We start from the raw sequence: 17,220 nt of genomic DNA on the forward strand, positions 1-17,220 counted from the left end.
AGGTACCATCACAACGAGGAGTACAACATCAGGAACACAGGCCAAACTAACCTGAGAGCCTGAGGTTGCTACAATATCTTGCCCCACACCAACAATGTTTGGGATCCCTGACTCCTTGTCGCATTGAGGATCATTTTCCCAAATTTTCAGGGGCCACATTGAAATGCCGCGTGTAAGACTAGTGATATAACATAACATAATTATAGCACGTTTTTTGTCATCCAACGAGAACTGTTGAAATATCGTGGATCATGACAAATTGGCTAAAAATCTTAGTGTTAATTATTAGGCATTGGCGGAGGTTTGCATTCTCTGAATGCTCCCATTCTTGTTTAGCATTATAAAACAATTGGGTTCTGTCGCATTATTGAACTGTTTCTGATTGGACGAGAGACGTTCCATGAGTTGGATTATCCAAGAACAACCCAACTCGGACTTTTCACAGCTAATAATAAATCATTCCGCGATGAAACATTCTATAGCTATTCTATATATGATAACCGTTAATATAAAGTTCTTATAATTCCAAAACAAGACGTTGACAATGGAATTATATTTTGTTGCCGAGGAACAATGTCGAAATAAACAATTTTTAATCAATAACTTCGTGTTGAAATGCTAATAGGTTGACTATAGAATTGTTTTATAAAAGCAATATTCTGCCTCAAAACACTTGTTAATTGTTAACTGCCAGCTCTATTTGATAAGACTAGAAGGTATGGATGTGTGTGTGTGTGTGTGTGTGTGTGTGTGTGTGTGTGTGTGTATGTGTGTGTGTGTGTGTGTGTGTGTGTGTGTGTGTGTGTGTGTGTGTGTGTGTGTGTGTGTGTGTGTGTGTGTGTGTGTGTGTGTGTGTGTGTGTGTGTGTGTGTGTGTGTGTGTGTGTGTGTGTGTGTGTGTGTGTGTGTGTGTGTGTATGTGTGTGTGTGTGTGTGTGTGTGTGTATGTGTGTGTGTGTGTGTGTGTGTGTGTGTGTGTGTGTATGTGTGTGTGTGTGTGTGTGTGTGTGTGTGTGTGTACCTGCTGCTGGTATATGGTGTATAAATTAAGAGTGTATGTGTAGGTTGGCATGAGTCTGGAGAGCCTAGAACATTTTCTTGGCAGAAGGAAGAATCTGTCTTTCTACCTCTCATTCTCCAATCCTACTTATTCTTATTTTTCCCTCTCAGTGAGCAGAGCGTACCACAGTGCTGCCTCCTATCATGTTGTGTAGATCTCTGTGGGCGTGGGCACAGAAGTCCAGGCAGGCAGTGACCCCAGAGAATGGTCTTCCCTCTTTCCGTCCTAGCCGGCAGTCTGGAGCCCGGTTCTCATGCTCCACCTGAAAAAAAACGCACAGGTCAACTAAGCAAGCTTCAACTAAGCAAGCTTCAACTAAGCAAGCTTCAACTTAGCAAGCTTCAACTTAGCAAGCTTCAACTAAGCAAGCTTCAACTAAGCAAGCTTCATCTTAGCAAGCTTCAACTTAGCAAGCTTCAACTAAGCAAGCTTCAACTAAGCAAGCTTCATCTTAGCAAGCTTCAACTTAGCAAGCTTCAACTGACACGACTGTTGTGTGCAGGGCTGTTGCGTCAGATCAATACTCTGAACACTTTTTGATGTAGGTCAACATTATGTGCCACCGTACCTGGTTCATATAGGCATCTGGTGCCATTTCTTTATACACTGGGGCCATTACTGTTGCCAGATTCTGGAGGTTTTGCTCCAACCTTTCCTCCTGTGAAATGAAATAAAAATAACACCCTCAGAAATGAAATCCATTAGGGAAAGCATCAGCCTTGAGGTGGCAAAGATGTAGATGTAGTTTACCTCTTTGGGATCATCCCCGAGAAGCTTGAATTTGCGAGGTATTTTACTCCGGGCAAATTTACAGCCATTATAGTACATGCTCCACGAACAGCCAAACGAGAAGGAAGCTCCACAGTCCTCTTGTTCAAGACCTTGACAAGCACATGTTCTCCTGGACAGGGCACATAGGTTAAACATAATCACATTAGTTGAAGAAATCAGCTGTTGCACAGTTAAAACAGTGTAATTAAAACAACACAAGCAGTTTTAGATGTCCACTCCCAGTCAGCCATGGTCACCCCACCCTTTATGGTGCACACGTAAACCCACTATTCTGGATCTTTCCTGAGTGGTTAATGCAGTGAGACCATGTTGAAATTGTAGTTCCTGATTAAAATCCATTTTCTTTTTGGTCAAGGCATTTTTAGGTGATGGCTGTCATCATGCAACTCCAACTAACTAAAAAGTTACAGTAGCCTTAAGTGGTGCAGTACCGTATGCTATTCAGTGTTAGCCTGACATTTCCAACAACAGTAAGAGCCACATAATTGGCAGTTATGTAAAAGGACAGTGAATGGAAAATGTATATTTGGAAAATGTATATTTATACAAGTCGTGTAGATAACCTTTATTCAAATAAAATATGTCCCGGTAACTGAGTCCCGAGAGTCCGCCATCTTGTTTCGATATTTTTAAATACTCCGGCCCCTATGAGCTACGTTGACTTCCAAATCACACACACGCCGAACTGATTGGCTCTCAGCAGGCAGCAAGTCTCCTTCATTTGCATAGAGTTAAAAAATCCCCAACTTTCAGCAGGCAGCAGAGACGACTTTTTCCTCAGCAGGCTACAGCAGGCGACATGTCGCCTCCATTCTATCCCAATGAGAGCGACACGATGTCGCGTCCCGTGGGCATCCACCGTAAGGGTGTGTAGAATGTATGGGTGTGTAGGGCTGAATTAAGGAAGCATGTAACAGTGTCACGTAGAGCTCACATCACTGTTAATGCAGTCATAAAAACATTGAATCTCATCCTGTTTTAGAAACTGCATGATTTCCAACAGTAAGTGCTGTCAGAGAAATCAGTAAATGCTCTCCTGGTCTGACACCTTGTGTGCTCAGTGGTAAATGATCGTAGACACGTTAGAGCAGGTAAGACTGTAAAGTTATAGCTAAACCTTGACAGATCATCTCCCACCAGAGCTTTTCTAGTGAATTATTCATGTGAAGTCAATTCGGACTAGATTAAAATTAAGCCTTGGGTTCTAAAGTTAATGAATTAACCGCTGTGGACCTTTCAATAAAAAACTCTAACGGTATTCTGGTCCTTTTATGAAAGCTTTTTGTCCCCATGGCTACCAGAAGCAGTATTTGTTCTTGAGTGTCTGGATGAAACTGGCTCCTAAGGTGTTTTATTGGATCAAAACATATGGATTGTAGTGGGTCTCTTACTCCTCATTGAGGGCACATCTGCGGTTGGTGAGGGCACCGTGCTTCGTCAGTGTTTCGCTCAGCTCGTTGTACAAGCGGTCGGCCAGGCTGAGAGATATTCCGTCCCAGATCAGTATCACTACTATGAGGCAGGACGACTCACACTTGTGAGTTGGACGTTCACGCACCAGCACTAGGAGCTTCTCCTCCACGCTGGCTCGTCTAATTACCTACACACAAAAACACACAGTCTTTAAAACACACACTCTTTACATTTAGTCATTTAGCAGAAGCTTTTATCAAAAGCGACTTACAAGGATTTATACACATTTTACATTTACACTGATGGCACACTGCACATCAGGAGCAATCAGGGGTTCAGTGTCTTGCTCAAGGACACTTCGACAGGGAATCGAACTAACAACCTTCTGATTACTAAACGACTCCTCTACCTCCTGTACCACTGTCGCCCCCATATTTACTCATATTTATTAATTTAGTTAGTTAAGGAAACAGGTGCAGTTTCCTATAGTTTTCCATAGGAGGTGCTATTGATAAATGAAGTGCTTTTGTTGACGTTATATGGCGATAGATAGAGACAGAGTTGATGTTTTCATAGAGGAAGCTCTGATATGTTATTGGTGGAGTCCAGACTTACCCATTTGGCAATAGGACATCCTTGTGTGCTCTTCCCCTCCTTGCCTGTATACACAACCTTTTCAATCCGAATTGCACTGCCTGTCATTCCGGATCTGTGGTGGAGGAGGAAAAGTAAGCAAAAATCAATCTGTAGAGACTGACATGGGGAAATGATTAGAAGGAAAAGATGAGTCGAATTAGGACTGAGAGTCGTCAGTTGAGGCTAAATGAAAGGTGTACCTATGCTCCATCATTTCACGGATCCCTGGGATACTGGAAGCAGCACCCAGGTGGGTGTAATATGGGCCTTCATCCTTCTCACTGATTTGCTCTAGATAAAGTGGGCAATAGAAATGTAATTATAAAGTTGACATTAACAAGGGTGTTCAGATATTTGACTAGAGTGATAGTATTGTATTGGTATGTAACTACAGGGGCTGTATGATTAAGAAGAACAGCAGTTGTGGTCTCACCAACACAATGGCAAGGTGGGATTTCATACTGTGTCTTCCCAGGCGTGTCCAAGAGGTTCTTTATGGGTGTGTTCAAGAGCTTCATGGGAGACTCCAAAAAGCTTTGTAGACCAGGCTCCTTCTTCAGGACGACTTCAGGTGGCTTCCCATCCTGCTCATCACACATTCCAACGTTTGTTGAGAGCACTGTCACCCCGCCTGCTATCTCCACCTTTACTTTATTGGGCGAATTTACCACCAGTGACTTCCTCTCAAACACAGGTGAGAGCTCGTACTGACGGAGCTGCTGCTCCATCGTGGCGAGGATGCTCCTTTGCGTCTGGCTCTGCTGCTGCTGGCTCTGCTCGCAGGCGGAGGATGGCCGCTCCTGCTTCACCACTGCTGGCCCCATACCGTTGGGTACAAGGTCCCTGCCCTGCTGATGAGGCGGCACAAAAGGGCCCTCGAATCTGGGGTCGTTCTCCTGCTTGATGTTCTGCAGGCGATGCTGCATGTCACTGGGGCATTGTGGGAAACCGTGCCTCTCCTGCTTTTGCAGAAGGTGCATCCTTAGGGCAGCGTGCCTCTGGAAATCCCCTTGAAGCCCGGGGCTGGGTGGGTGGGTGCCCCGCTGGTATTGGCCACAGGGCTCCGGGCTGGGTAGGGTGCCACGCTGGTATTGGCCACAGGGCTCTGGGGGTTCTAACTTGGGGTACATCTGGCCCGGTGCCTGCTGCGGCATCTGGTTTGACGGAGGCTGGGAGAAGTTCATGTGGTTGGGCATCCTGCTGTGGTGACTGTGAGGTTGTTGTGGAAGGTATTGCTTCTGCGCACTGGGACTTGGGCTGTACTGCCTCTGTTGCTGCTGCTGCTGTTGCTGCTGCTGCTGCTGCTGTTGCTGTTGCTGTTGCTGTTGCTGTTGCTGTTGCTGTTGCTGTTGCTGTTGCTGCTGTTGCTGCTGCTGTTGCTTTTGCATCTCCATTGCTTTGCTCAATCTGAAGTTATCCTGCATGCCAGGCCCCTCTGTACCACCTCCAAACCCAAACATGGCCTGGTCGTTTTGTTGAAGCTGTGTTTTGGGTCTGTGAGACGGGCTGGATAAGGGCTGCTGTGGAGATGGCCCTGGTTGAGCTCTGTATGTTGGAGACTTCAGTTGCTGTTGTTGTTGTTGTTGTTGTTGCTTCTCTGCCCTCATGTAGCTTTCCATCTTGAGGCGGTTTAAGAGCTCGGGGTCCAGAGGGCCCTGTGACGGGTCTGAGGGCTGGGGCGCTGTGTTCGAGGGGCTGTCCTGAGAGTGCGGGCGCTGAAGTGCGTTGGTTGCCTGGTGACCCTCATGCTGCGGGTGCGAGTGGGGGGGGTGTGATGCTTGCTGGTGAGGAGGCATGAAATTGGGGGACAGTATCTGTTCTAGGTCCTGGTCTTTGCATAAGTGCTCTTGCTGAGCGGCGCAAAACTGGTTGTCTGCCTGCTGCTGCTGCTGTGGTGGAAGGCTACACTGTTGTTGGGGCATGTGCTGAAGTTTGGGTGGCCCTTGCTGAGGCCCTGTGGGCGAGGGTTTAGAGCCCCTTTGCTGCCAGTCGTGTGTCTGACAGTCCTGTTGCTGCTTCTGGTAGCCAGACGCGTTAAAGCCCTGTGCTAGGAAGCCCTGTGTGGAACTGGGGTCATGTGACGGCCCTTGGTTCTGCTGGGAAGGTGGTGGATTCTGGTCCACCGAGGGTTGAGGGGAGAAGCCCCCCCACATGGCGGGCGTGCCAGCAGACTGTGAGGAGGCCTGGGAGGAGTTGAGGTCGATCCAGCCTATCTGGGAGGAGCAGGCCTCAGCTCTCTGCGCCGGCATTCCCTGCTGTGTGTGGCTGCTGAGTGACAGCTCACTCTCCAGCTTACCACGTTGCTGCCCCTGCAGTGTCGTGGGATCAGCCTGTTGCTCTGGCTCCCTGTCTGAACTCATCCCAGGCGAGGGGATCGTGGAGAGGGCCTGACCCGGAGGGCCCTGCAGGTTGGAATGCTCAGCTGGGCAAGGGAGGCTAGGTTTCTGCTGCTGTTGCTGTTGCTGGGCACCATACTGCTTGGGAGTGCTTGGGGGCCCCCCTGAGCTACTGAAGGGCCTAAATCCACCACCGTTGTTGTTTGTGTGAGGAGAAGAGTTTGAGTCTAATGAGGGGAGGTAGGGGCCCTGCTTGAACTCTGTGTTGGATTTGGAAAAAATGCTTGGGCCTTCTGGGTTGCTGGGGAAGTACTCAGAACCGTTTTGGGCCTGAGAACCAGGGCTGACCCGTTGACCAGGTGGAACCATTCCAGGTGCCTGGTCCAGCGCTTCTTCCAGGTCAGTGATGCCTGGTAGAGGCTGCTGACGCTGCTCCTGCTGCTGAGGATGCTGATGCTGCTGTTGCTGAGGATGCTGCTGCGGATGCTGTTGCTGCTGCTGTTGCTGCTGCTGATGCTGCGGATGCTGCGGATGCTGGTGGTGTTCTCCTCCAAAGCTGCTGGAAAATCCATTCACCATGTACTGGGTGTTATAGCCACCATTGCCATCGTGCAGCTCAGGGGAGATCCTGGCCTGCTGCTCAGAGGCAGGCGTCTGGGATGATGAGTTGGGGAAACCTGAGGTGAGAGAAGGCGACTGGGTATTCTGTTCAGGCCTCTCGCTGCTGCCGACCCCGGAGTGGATTTCTCTCTCTGCCTGCGACTGGCCAGTCTGCGGGGCGATGGATACCTGCTCAGGGTAATACTGAGAGAGCGTTTTCTCTAAGAGGTCACCGGTTGAACCCACCATGGAGGGTGGGCCTTCTATAGCACCATTAGAAATTGGCACCGATTTACTCCTCGAGAAGATGTCCCCGTTGGGGAGGTTAAAATGTCTTTTGCTATCCAGTTTACCGTCCAGCACCGCATTGTTGCCCTCGTAGTCACCTGACTCGGCGCTACCAGGCCCTGTCCTCTGCCACGCTTTCATCTCGTCATTGCCGTTGATCTGCAGCTCGCCCGCGCGTGGCCTCTTGGGTTGGTGCGGCCCTAGCTGCGGCTGCTCGCTCAGACTGTGCTTCATCTCTCCGTTCATGGCATACACTCCTGTCTGGTCAGATAGGCCCTGCATGGTGACAGGGCTGGAACAGTTTTCTCGATGTCTCTTCATTGGGTTGACTCCCGGGCCACTGCCGTTGCCGTTTGGCTTGAAGTGACCCCAGGAGGCGTCCCCATTGAGCTGGTGTGGAGGGCCACCGTCGGGCGAGGGGCTCCCATTCTGCAGTTTGTCTGTCTGTGGGTGTGTGACGCCAAACGGTGCTATACTAAGACTTTCTTCCGTCTCATGACTGGCCTTTTCTGTTTCCATCTGGTCTGCTCTGGGTCCATCCACGAGGCTGCCCTTTCTGCGTCCTGAGAAACAAAACACAAAATATAAAAATTTAGATTAGTCAAGTCAAAGTCAAAGTGTTTATTGTTGCATGCACCAAATTGCTTCAGCACAGCAACATTCATAAGACTAGGCCAGCATCATCATCTACATAGAAGATGTTATTTACAAATTATTACAGATTATTTACAAATGAGACATGGTATATTAGAAGGGTACAATAGTAAATTGGTTGTGCACAGGTTTAAACTACTCTTTTTGCAGGATGCACAATATCATGATATTATGAAGACTGCCCTGTCTGGTGAGGGGAAGGTCAGGGGACACCTGTGTGTTTGGGCTTCTTTGTAAATCACTCAGCACAGCAGCAACACTCAAGCATCAATCGTATGCTCGATACAAGTATTCAAATGATTGTATTTCTACATAGGTAGTCACCAGGTATTTACTTTGTCTTTACAAATATTTAACTTCAGGATAGGGTGATGGTTCTTCAATATTAGCATTTCATATAGTGCTGATTGTATGGCTGTGCACAAAAACCTCATTGCGAAATCACTTAAACCTAAAGAATCACCTACATTTTGTATATTGTTAGATTCCTGTATGTTCTTACACAAGATGTAATGTAATGGACCATTAGTAAAGAGGAACTTGATTTAGAGAAAAGAAAGCAAGAAAGAAAAAAAAAATGGCCGGGCAGGCAGCATTCTTGGCGTGCTCAGCATTTCCAGCCCCACACGAGTGAACCTGAGCAGCTGTCTGTGCGGCGCGGCTCACGCGGCTCGCGGGCAACATGGGTGTTTACAGAGGGAGGGCCGGCCCTTTGTCCGGCAGCATACCAGCAGGCCCTGGGCTCCTTTTGAGGCAGATGCTCCAAAACAAAGGCCCATGTCTGGATCTGGCTAGACACTGACCTCATTCCCGTTAACCGGCACGTCTCCAGGGGGCCAGGAGTTTTTATACTGAAGGAGTTACCAGGCAGCGGAACAGGCTTGGGTTTCAACTCAGCTTTTGTCTGAGGCACTTTTCCTTTCTCTGAATTTTCGTGTCACTTTCGAAATAATCTGACAGGGAGACATTCTAGACTCAAGAGTTTCCTGCACCTCTAGGAATAATACAAAGAAATAGATACTACTTGGATTTGAAGTCTCCCCTTCCATATATACGTATATATATATATAATTATTATTAGTCCATATATAATTCCTTTTTTTGTCTACTGCGGTGATGTTTACAGATGGTAGATATGGTGGTGGGAGCCTCCAGCTCGTCAGCTGCTGTGCTGTGGTATTCCACACCTTCCACCCCCCTATTGTAATCCCTCCCCATGAATAATTCTGAGCTGAGCTCGCTTGCATGGCAGGGGGTATGGGGTGTGGGGTGTGGGGGTGTGGGCTGAATCACTCATTCGTCCAGGCAAGGCGTGCTGCCAGCGTTATTGCTAGGCAAAGGGGGCTGCTAGCGTTATTGCTAGGCAAAGGGAGCTGCTAGTGTTATTGCTAGGCAAAGGCAGCTCTTGCAAGACAACCCTCAACACAAGGTTCAGGCAATCTCAGACCAAGAAGCTGAGACTGATACTGCTGATACTGACTTGATGGTCTTTTGGTCTGGACGAACGTGTGATATTCAGTATGACTTAATGCTGAAAATGGCTTGCTCTGACAAGTCTGTGCTGTCCGATAGGGCATAGAGATAATCAACTTGGACAGCAGACAGAGGAGGCCTGTGTGAAACTGATGGAGTTACCATTAGGAATTATTTATTATTATCTTAAAAAACATTTGTCCATTGTTCTTGTTTATGCTTTTTTGTTGTTATGTTATGTCTTATGTCTTATGTCTTATGCACCAACCACACCAAGTCAATTTCCTGTATGTGTGAATATACTTGGCCATTAAAAAGAATTCTGATTCTGATTCTGATTCTGATTAAGCCTGTTAAAAAGGCTTAAAAAGATGAGTGATGGTGGTGTAGCCCTGTCAACAAACACTAGCAATAGACCAAAAACGTAGAATTCATTGTCACTTTCACTGATTGATTTTCAAGTTTTATTCTTAATTGCCATATTAGAGTATACTGTGATTGTTTCTGTGTCCATGTTTAAAAATGTATACATGAGTGATAAATACAAAAATTGGGTTTGTCTTTCAGAAATGTAATGATTAGATGACTCTTATTGACTCTCTTGTCTCCGTTGCCATTGCACTGGTACCTTCAGCAAACAATTATCACTACTGTTGTGTGATACACCATTGTGTTCACTACTGTTGTGCGACACACCGTTGTGTCATTGTAATATTATTAGCGCTGCACCTATATACTTCTCACCATCTTCATTTTCATTTAATTTGATGGATTAAAATGCATGTGCAGCCAACTGACCATACAGATACATATTGACATTTCAGTAGAAGCCCAACCAGTCTGTATCTGTGTGTGCCTCTCTCTCTCTCTCTCTCTCTCTCTGTATACCCTCCCCCAGTGCCGAGAGCAGATATAGAATTCTGCGATGGCATTGATTTTTGTCTGCCAGGCTGCGATTATTAATGTATGTCACATCCGCAGCATCTGTGAAACAATTACAGCGCGCCGGCCCCGGACCCCGCCGCAGTCTAATCCATCATCATTACGAGACGCCTCTCTGCGGATGCGATGGGGCCACGCCATGCCCCGAGAAGAGGCAGATTCCTGTAAAAATATCCCAGTGACTCCCACAGCCTTTGGATGAACAGGGCCACTAATATTTGTCGACAGCGCCATTAAGATGGAGCAACGCTGTCAGCCCTTCGCTGGGAGTTATGGGGCCTCAGGGACACAGGCTCCTCCCACATGGTGGCAGAGGGCGGCACATAATGGGGGGATCACTGTGACTTTAGGTTCACAAGCCAAGTAGCCTTATGACCGGCTTCCTCACAGTCAACTGTCACTCATATTGAAGGCCTCTTGATCGTCTAGGGGTTCAGCGCCCGGAAATCGTATTTTTGGGGGGAATCACAGGACCGCATTTCCCAATGTTAACACACATAGTTTGACATCTCGTCTTGTCTCAACATTGTAAGCCAGTTAAATCATATCAGAATGTAGGCGAGTTTACTTTTTTAAAAATGAATATGGTGGAAAAGGGCAAACGTCGAAGTGGTGCACGTAAATTATGAAATATACGGGAGCTATCCCAAAGCGTGACCGCCCTCTTACATTGCACAGCCGGAAGTCGACATCTCGTCTTGTCATCAAGATAAAGCAGTCTAACATGATACGAAAATGTGCTGGTGTGCATGGGTGACAAGGCAGTCCCACCGCCCTCCAGCTGGATACTCAGAGGGAGTCACACGTGTAACACCCAAAGACACACTCGTTTACAAGCAGATCCAATCCACCAGAATATATGTTTGATCCTAAATCATCCACGACTCTGTCTTAACTTCATCCATGACACCCCCTTGAAATCTCTGCTCAGCACAATTTATGTCCCTGTGTTTGCTGGCACGTAAATCAGGTCCTCTCCTGCACCGGACCATAGGTCACACAACCACTGTGCAGCCATGGAGAGATAAGAAAAACAGAGTCCCAACGTTTGAGAGCATAATTGAAGCCAGATTTCGATTCCCACGAAAAGCCTCTGCAGCCCTTCCCCCCCCTTCGCCTTGGAGGAGGACTGAACCGAACGCTCCCTATAGGAGCTGTAGAGTGCAGTAAAAAGAAAAAAAAAAGGGAGGGGGAGGGTAATAAATGGACAGTATAGCTGGAAAGAGGCGAGGTAGCTGGGCCGGTGTAGTATGTTTCATTTGGCAGCTTGATACTCTGTCATTGGAGCTGATTAGGACATCTGGAGTCTATTATATGTGCTCATGATCACAGGTGTGTGTGTGTGTGTGTGTGTGTGTATGTGTCTATTATATGTGCTCATGATCACAGGCGAGGAGCTGTCACCTTCAAAACTGCAGCTGTTACATTGGACACGTCAGGTTTACGTATACTGTACTGAAATGGGCACAAAACTCACTCAAAGAAAACAAAAAAAAACCTATAGGTAACCCTCAATTAAGGCCATCTTGTGTAGAAGGCAGTGTACACAGGATGGAAACGGTTTTAAAGATTTAAAGACGAAGGATCGACCGTCAAAAGAAAGTTGGAGCCTATATGCAGAACCATGCGTATGTACGAGAAGAGTTTACAGAGTGCAGCGGAAAGCTAATACTGAACAGATTACAACAGTCTTCATCAAATATATCCCAGGTGCCTGACTGACGGGGGGTGTAGTGTATATGTCTTGAGAGAGAGAGAGCTTGAAGTAAGCACTTGCTGGTTTAACTTAACATGGACAAAACTCTGATTTAAGGCTCCCTCAGGTCGCTTAGAAGAAGGCTCATGGCCATTGAGCAGCATCTCTTGGTATTACTACAAAAAAGGGGTAACATTCAAAGTACAGAGAGGAGACCATTTTTGCTCTCCCTTCCCTAACCTTTATTCAGTCAATGCGTGATATTGCTGGGTTCTTTAAAATCAGCTGTTTTGTTCAGACAGTACAATGAGGTCTGAGAAACCCCATTAGCACACAGTGCAGGCAGGGATGGCCGGCCAGTTAACGATGCTGCCATACACAGCCCCTAGTGTTAAAGTGCTTAATCTTCAACTAACGAGCCAAGCCACCAAACTCAGTTTGGAAACAGGTTCCTCAGTGACAGTTCTGCCAGTCAAGCCTGAAATTGGCAGCTGCTGGTGAGCTGGGTCACGGGCAGTGCAGCCTGGATCGAACCGCAGCCAGGGCAGAGAAATGGTACGCGGGTCATTGCTGTAAAAAAAAAAGTGAATTGATGTATTTCCAACAGGTTTTGTTCAGCCCCTGGCTGTCTGTGCTGTCTGTAGGAGAGGAGGACCACTGCGTTCATAAACTATTAAGGGGGCTAGGTTTCAAAGAGTAGAAAATCAGAACGGTTTATAAATGTCTGCCAGGCAACTGACACTATCAGTCATTCATCAATGACAACGTGGCTAATAACAACAAACTGATGACTACAACACAATGATAAAAGTAAAAAAGTAAAAAAAAAAAAATAACATGGCATCCATTTATACCTCTGATTCCTGCCATGAGTAGCCTCACTGAGACTGAGCCTAAGAGTGGCTTAGAATAGAAACACAAAGGGCGGGCGCATGTGAGATTAATAAAGCAGAACTAACACATTGGTTCCACTTCAGACTGTATTATAGTGTGCTTCTGATGATGCCCCTGCACCAGGTACAGCAGCACTGGGACGGTGGGCTCTCGGCTGCTGCCCAGGTGGCAGTGCCAGGTACAGTGGGTGTCCCCCATCCCCTGGTGGCGGTGCCGGGTAGAGTGGGTGTCCCCCATCCCCGGTGGTGGTGACGGGTAGAGTGGGTGTCCCCTTTCCCCGGTGGTGGTGACGGGTACAGTGGGTGTCCCCCATCCCCGGCGGTGGTGCCGGGTACAGTGGGTGTCCCCCATCTTTTTGGGCTCCGCTAATGAGAGGTGACGTGGCCCCTTTGTTGACTGTGGGGGCGAAACCATTTAAATGGCCCTGGACCCTCAATAGGACCATGAAAACAAATTATTTCTCTGTGTGTGACTGTGTTAAATTACAATATTAAAGACTTTTTAAAAAAACTCTTTTTAGAAATATGTCCTCATGTTGAAAACAGATGTACTGCAGTGAGTTTCCGGTGGTAGTTTTGACTGTGCGTCAGCCCGGCAGTGTGGCTAAACCCCTCTGTGGTGGGATGTCCTACTTGGCTTGGGAGTCACTCCACTCCTGAGAGCCGCTCCAGAGTTTACCGGCAGCCCTGCACAGCCAAGCAGCTTGTCACAGTTGGATACACCCACACCGAAAACAAAAAAAATCTCTGAGAGCTGAGAATAACAAAGCCAGAGATCCCAGCTGAGCACTGTGCGCGCACTCACTCACTCACTCACTCACACACACACACACACACACACACACACACACACACACACACACACACACACACACAAACACACACACACACAAACACACACACAAAACAAAAATACCCATGTTGACTACTCCTATCCTGAAACAATAGGACTGCATTCACTGCATCCTGTATACTCTTAATTAAAAAACTATTTTTAAGCCCCAACTTCTTTTGCTGTGACAAATAAACTAGACATGAAGTAGTTACAAAAAATAGCCCTTTGTATCACAAAGCATTGATCTAACTGTTTGGAGTCTGAATTGTATTGCCACTTTTTTGCAGTTAACATTTGGCATGGCTGACTTGTGTTTCGAGGTGTGGTTTGTTTTCAGTGTGTTGTCTATCCTGTTTATCAGTTAGTAGTTTTCCCTCCCTTTTTCTTCCTGATGTGTCACTCAGTCATGGTCTGTAATTAGCAAGCCAGCCCCTTTACTTGGCTCAGCCTCTTGAGTGCCACAGCCCTTTCCTGTGGTAGTTCAGAGGGGAAAAAGGGTCTGTCTGGATATTTCTTTTTTTGCACACCTGTAAACCGCTATGTGTAGTGTTTTTAGAGGCTGGACACTGAGACAGCCTATGAGACTGTGTTTAAGCAGGTATTTATAGCTACTCTGAGGGTTACTAGTCCCTATACCCCCAGGGAAGGGGTGGGACAGACTGTGGGGTTATTGGGCTTAGACAATGTGGACTTCAGTGCCAAATAAGAATTTGACCACATGCTGGCTGCTGTACAGGAATCAGGCCACCAGTTGGTGGGTCATGTAAATGAAGACAAAGATATGGGACCGGACAGCATTTTTGTGTGGTTGTTATGGTGATCCTGGGGAAAGATCCTATCTTAACAACCCAGACTACACGTCTGAGATTATTGCTTGAGCTTTTAACATGTTCGCTGCTGTGCAGCTGTAAAATGGGAGGTAATGATTCCCCACAGCATCTCTTGAAACAAAGGAGAAATGCATCCAGGTACAGGGATGTAGCAGCGTCAAGTCGCACTATGTTACTGTCAAACCACGATCAGAACAGGGGCTGTGTTGAGAGACAGAGAGAGAGAAAGAGAGGGAAAGAGAGGGCCGTGGCAAGACTTGGCAGCTGTACGTGACATTCACTGATAACGACAGCTGTGAGGCCAGTGGCTATGAACTCTCAGGTTCAGGCCGTGGCAGCGAGGCGAGGGGGTCGGCTCCTGCAGACACGTCCAGGGGAGATACGGGAGACCTCATAAATCACACGGCAGCCGCCGCCGTTTCTTTCTTTTCCTCCAAACGCCCCCCAAAATAAAGCATTATCTTAAGTGTGTGCTTCCTCCTTCTTGGCCCAATAGCCCAATAAGCATGTTTCTCAGTGACGATAAGGCACAGGGAAACACACTTGAAGAGGAGAGGGGCAGTAACTTTCATTTATAAAAAAAAAAGAGGAAAAAGCTCACGTCACCCTTTGTTGAGCCAAGATCACAGATCCGTGTGGTTCTAAATGCAGCCCATAAAAGCTGAGAAGTTAGGTTTTTGTCTTGAGCGTGGGTTAAACTGTTTCCCCAATTTCATCTCCAGGATTGAGGCCAAATATTCCCATTATGAAAGAAATGTTTGTCAGTATGTGTCAGTAACTGCAAACTCATTGAACACGTTTGCTGTGTTGCTGCTCCGCTGTTGACTTCCTTTCACTGCAGTAGTTGAGTCAAAACAGTGAAATCAATCAGTGGCGCTTCAGTGGGCCAAAAGAACTGAGGTTAAACACAGGTCTTGTAGTGATTATATATTACATGTGATTGCGATGCGGTCACAAGGTCCATCAGTGACTAACCCCCGGGCCCTTTCAAAACTTCACAGGGGCCATTGTTGAAACTATTTCCTCAATTGTGTCAGAAAAACTGAAGGACTGTGTTGTTTCAGATAGTTTCCTCTGCACACAAGCCATTTCATATTTAACAAAATCCTAACATTTTCAAATGAATGACTGAGGGGAGGGATACAATGCAGTGTACTTTACTGGATTAATGGATTAGGACAGCATCAAAAGTCATGCCATACATAGCCTGGCTACAGTAGCATTCATTCAGTACTACATTCAAGTAGTTGTAGCAATTATTCCAATTCTTTTCGCAAGGAAGTCTGGATGTAGTTCCGTTATTGATGTGTATGTTTGTATTATAAGGGCACTGTTGGTCATGTTGCTTTAACTGGCCAATGGCTGCTTCTGGTATCTGAGTGAAACCTCATCCTCAGTTCCCTCCCTCTGTGTAATTGGGTCAGATGACTGGCATACTACATCTCTTTAAATCCCTCTCACAAATATAGAGCTTCAGTCTGCCCTCGGCTCCTATTCTGCCTGCATGACTAAAGTTAGCAAACTGTTTTTCTCTGGGTCACGGCTAACAAGCCGGGCCTTCATCAGCTGCAGTGCATCCTCAGTTCAAGTCGGTTCGTAAAACTCTGCAAGCAGTTGATCTACAGTATTCTTGCCTCCAATGTAACCACATTGCTCAGAGAAATCTCAGTGAAGGTAACTGTGGTAACTAGGGGGAAACTTTAAGCCCCTACCGTATGAAACTACTGATTGTTTGTAGGAGCAAACCTGAAAGCATATCACTGTGGAGACAATATCTTTACACATGTACACATACCACTAACTCAGGCAAAACATTTTGAATCAGCCCATTAAAACTGCTGGCCAGTGAGTTGGAGCATTTGCCAATCTTGGCAGTTGGGCTTGCCCCCCCCCCCCCCTACAGGAGATCTGTTGAGTGAAGTACAGATGTCGTTTTGTCCCCCACCTCACACATGTAATATGTGTCATGTGTTGGGGGGCGTATAATGTAGCGCACATAACTAACCAGCGGAGGCATGCGGCACTCCCAACATGTGACAGACCCGTCATTTGGCTGCCAACAAAAAGGCTTCTGTGTCTGCTGGCGGGGGTCGCCCCTTCTGAGGCATATTTGCATAGTTTTCCTCCCCACTGCCTGCCAGGCCACGGGCCCTGAGATGAGAGAGCCTTGGCAGGTCGTGGGCAGGATTTACAATAGTGAGGGAGACATGACTTGGAAGTTGCTGATTGAACTCTCGATCGGTAATAAGGAACAAACAAGACATATTAGTAATTTAACAATGTATTAATAAATAATAGTAATAACATTACAAAGAAGCCAACGCAAGAGCACTTATTACTAGCAATGTCCAATGTCCAAGTGTGTTATAACAAGCTCGCTAACATCCCAAGTGCATTACAAAGCAGTGCAGAAGCTAATGCACTAAATACTGTGACAATGTCTCACTTGTCTCCTGGCATCTTATACGGTACAAAGCAATTCAGAAAAAAATATGAAGTGTACTTCACATTTAAACAATACACTGTACACTCATTTTACAGTGCTGAATGTTACCCTCGGTAAAGGCAAATACATGATTTTTAGTGCGGGCTGGAGGGATAGGCGACATGGGGGATTTGTTGTCAATGACCATGAAAAAATATTTACCACTGCAAAGACCACACGTTTACTCCCATTCGACCCTCCGCTCATTCAGCCAAACTGTAAACAACAGCGGAGACCCAAACAGCTGCTTCTGCAACACACATCCCACACCAGGCCTACACACAACAG

At 46.8% G+C, this 17,220-nt stretch overlaps 1 protein-coding gene across 1 annotated transcript in view; it reads right to left on the reverse strand.

Moving 5' to 3' along the window:
• Nucleotides 1-17,220, reverse strand: part of tet2 (tet methylcytosine dioxygenase 2) — a 33,953-nt gene that overhangs the window by 6,046 nt on the left and 10,687 nt on the right. Inside the window, exons 2-8 of the mRNA XM_080859432.1 lie at nt 4,334-7,687; nt 4,101-4,191; nt 3,880-3,973; nt 3,243-3,451; nt 1,810-1,960; nt 1,628-1,717; nt 1,184-1,321 (exon numbers count right to left, since the gene is read on the reverse strand). Coding sequence (XP_080715558.1) covers nt 1,184-1,321; nt 1,628-1,717; nt 1,810-1,960; nt 3,243-3,451; nt 3,880-3,973; nt 4,101-4,191; nt 4,334-7,643 — 4,083 coding nt within the window. The 5' untranslated portion in view covers nt 7,644-7,687. The remainder of the gene's footprint in view (nt 1-1,183; nt 1,322-1,627; nt 1,718-1,809; nt 1,961-3,242; nt 3,452-3,879; nt 3,974-4,100; nt 4,192-4,333; nt 7,688-17,220) is intronic.

Source organism: Sprattus sprattus (assembly GCF_963457725.1).
Source record: "Sprattus sprattus genome assembly, chromosome: 20".
NCBI classification, from domain to species: domain Eukaryota; kingdom Metazoa; phylum Chordata; class Actinopteri; order Clupeiformes; family Clupeidae; genus Sprattus; species Sprattus sprattus.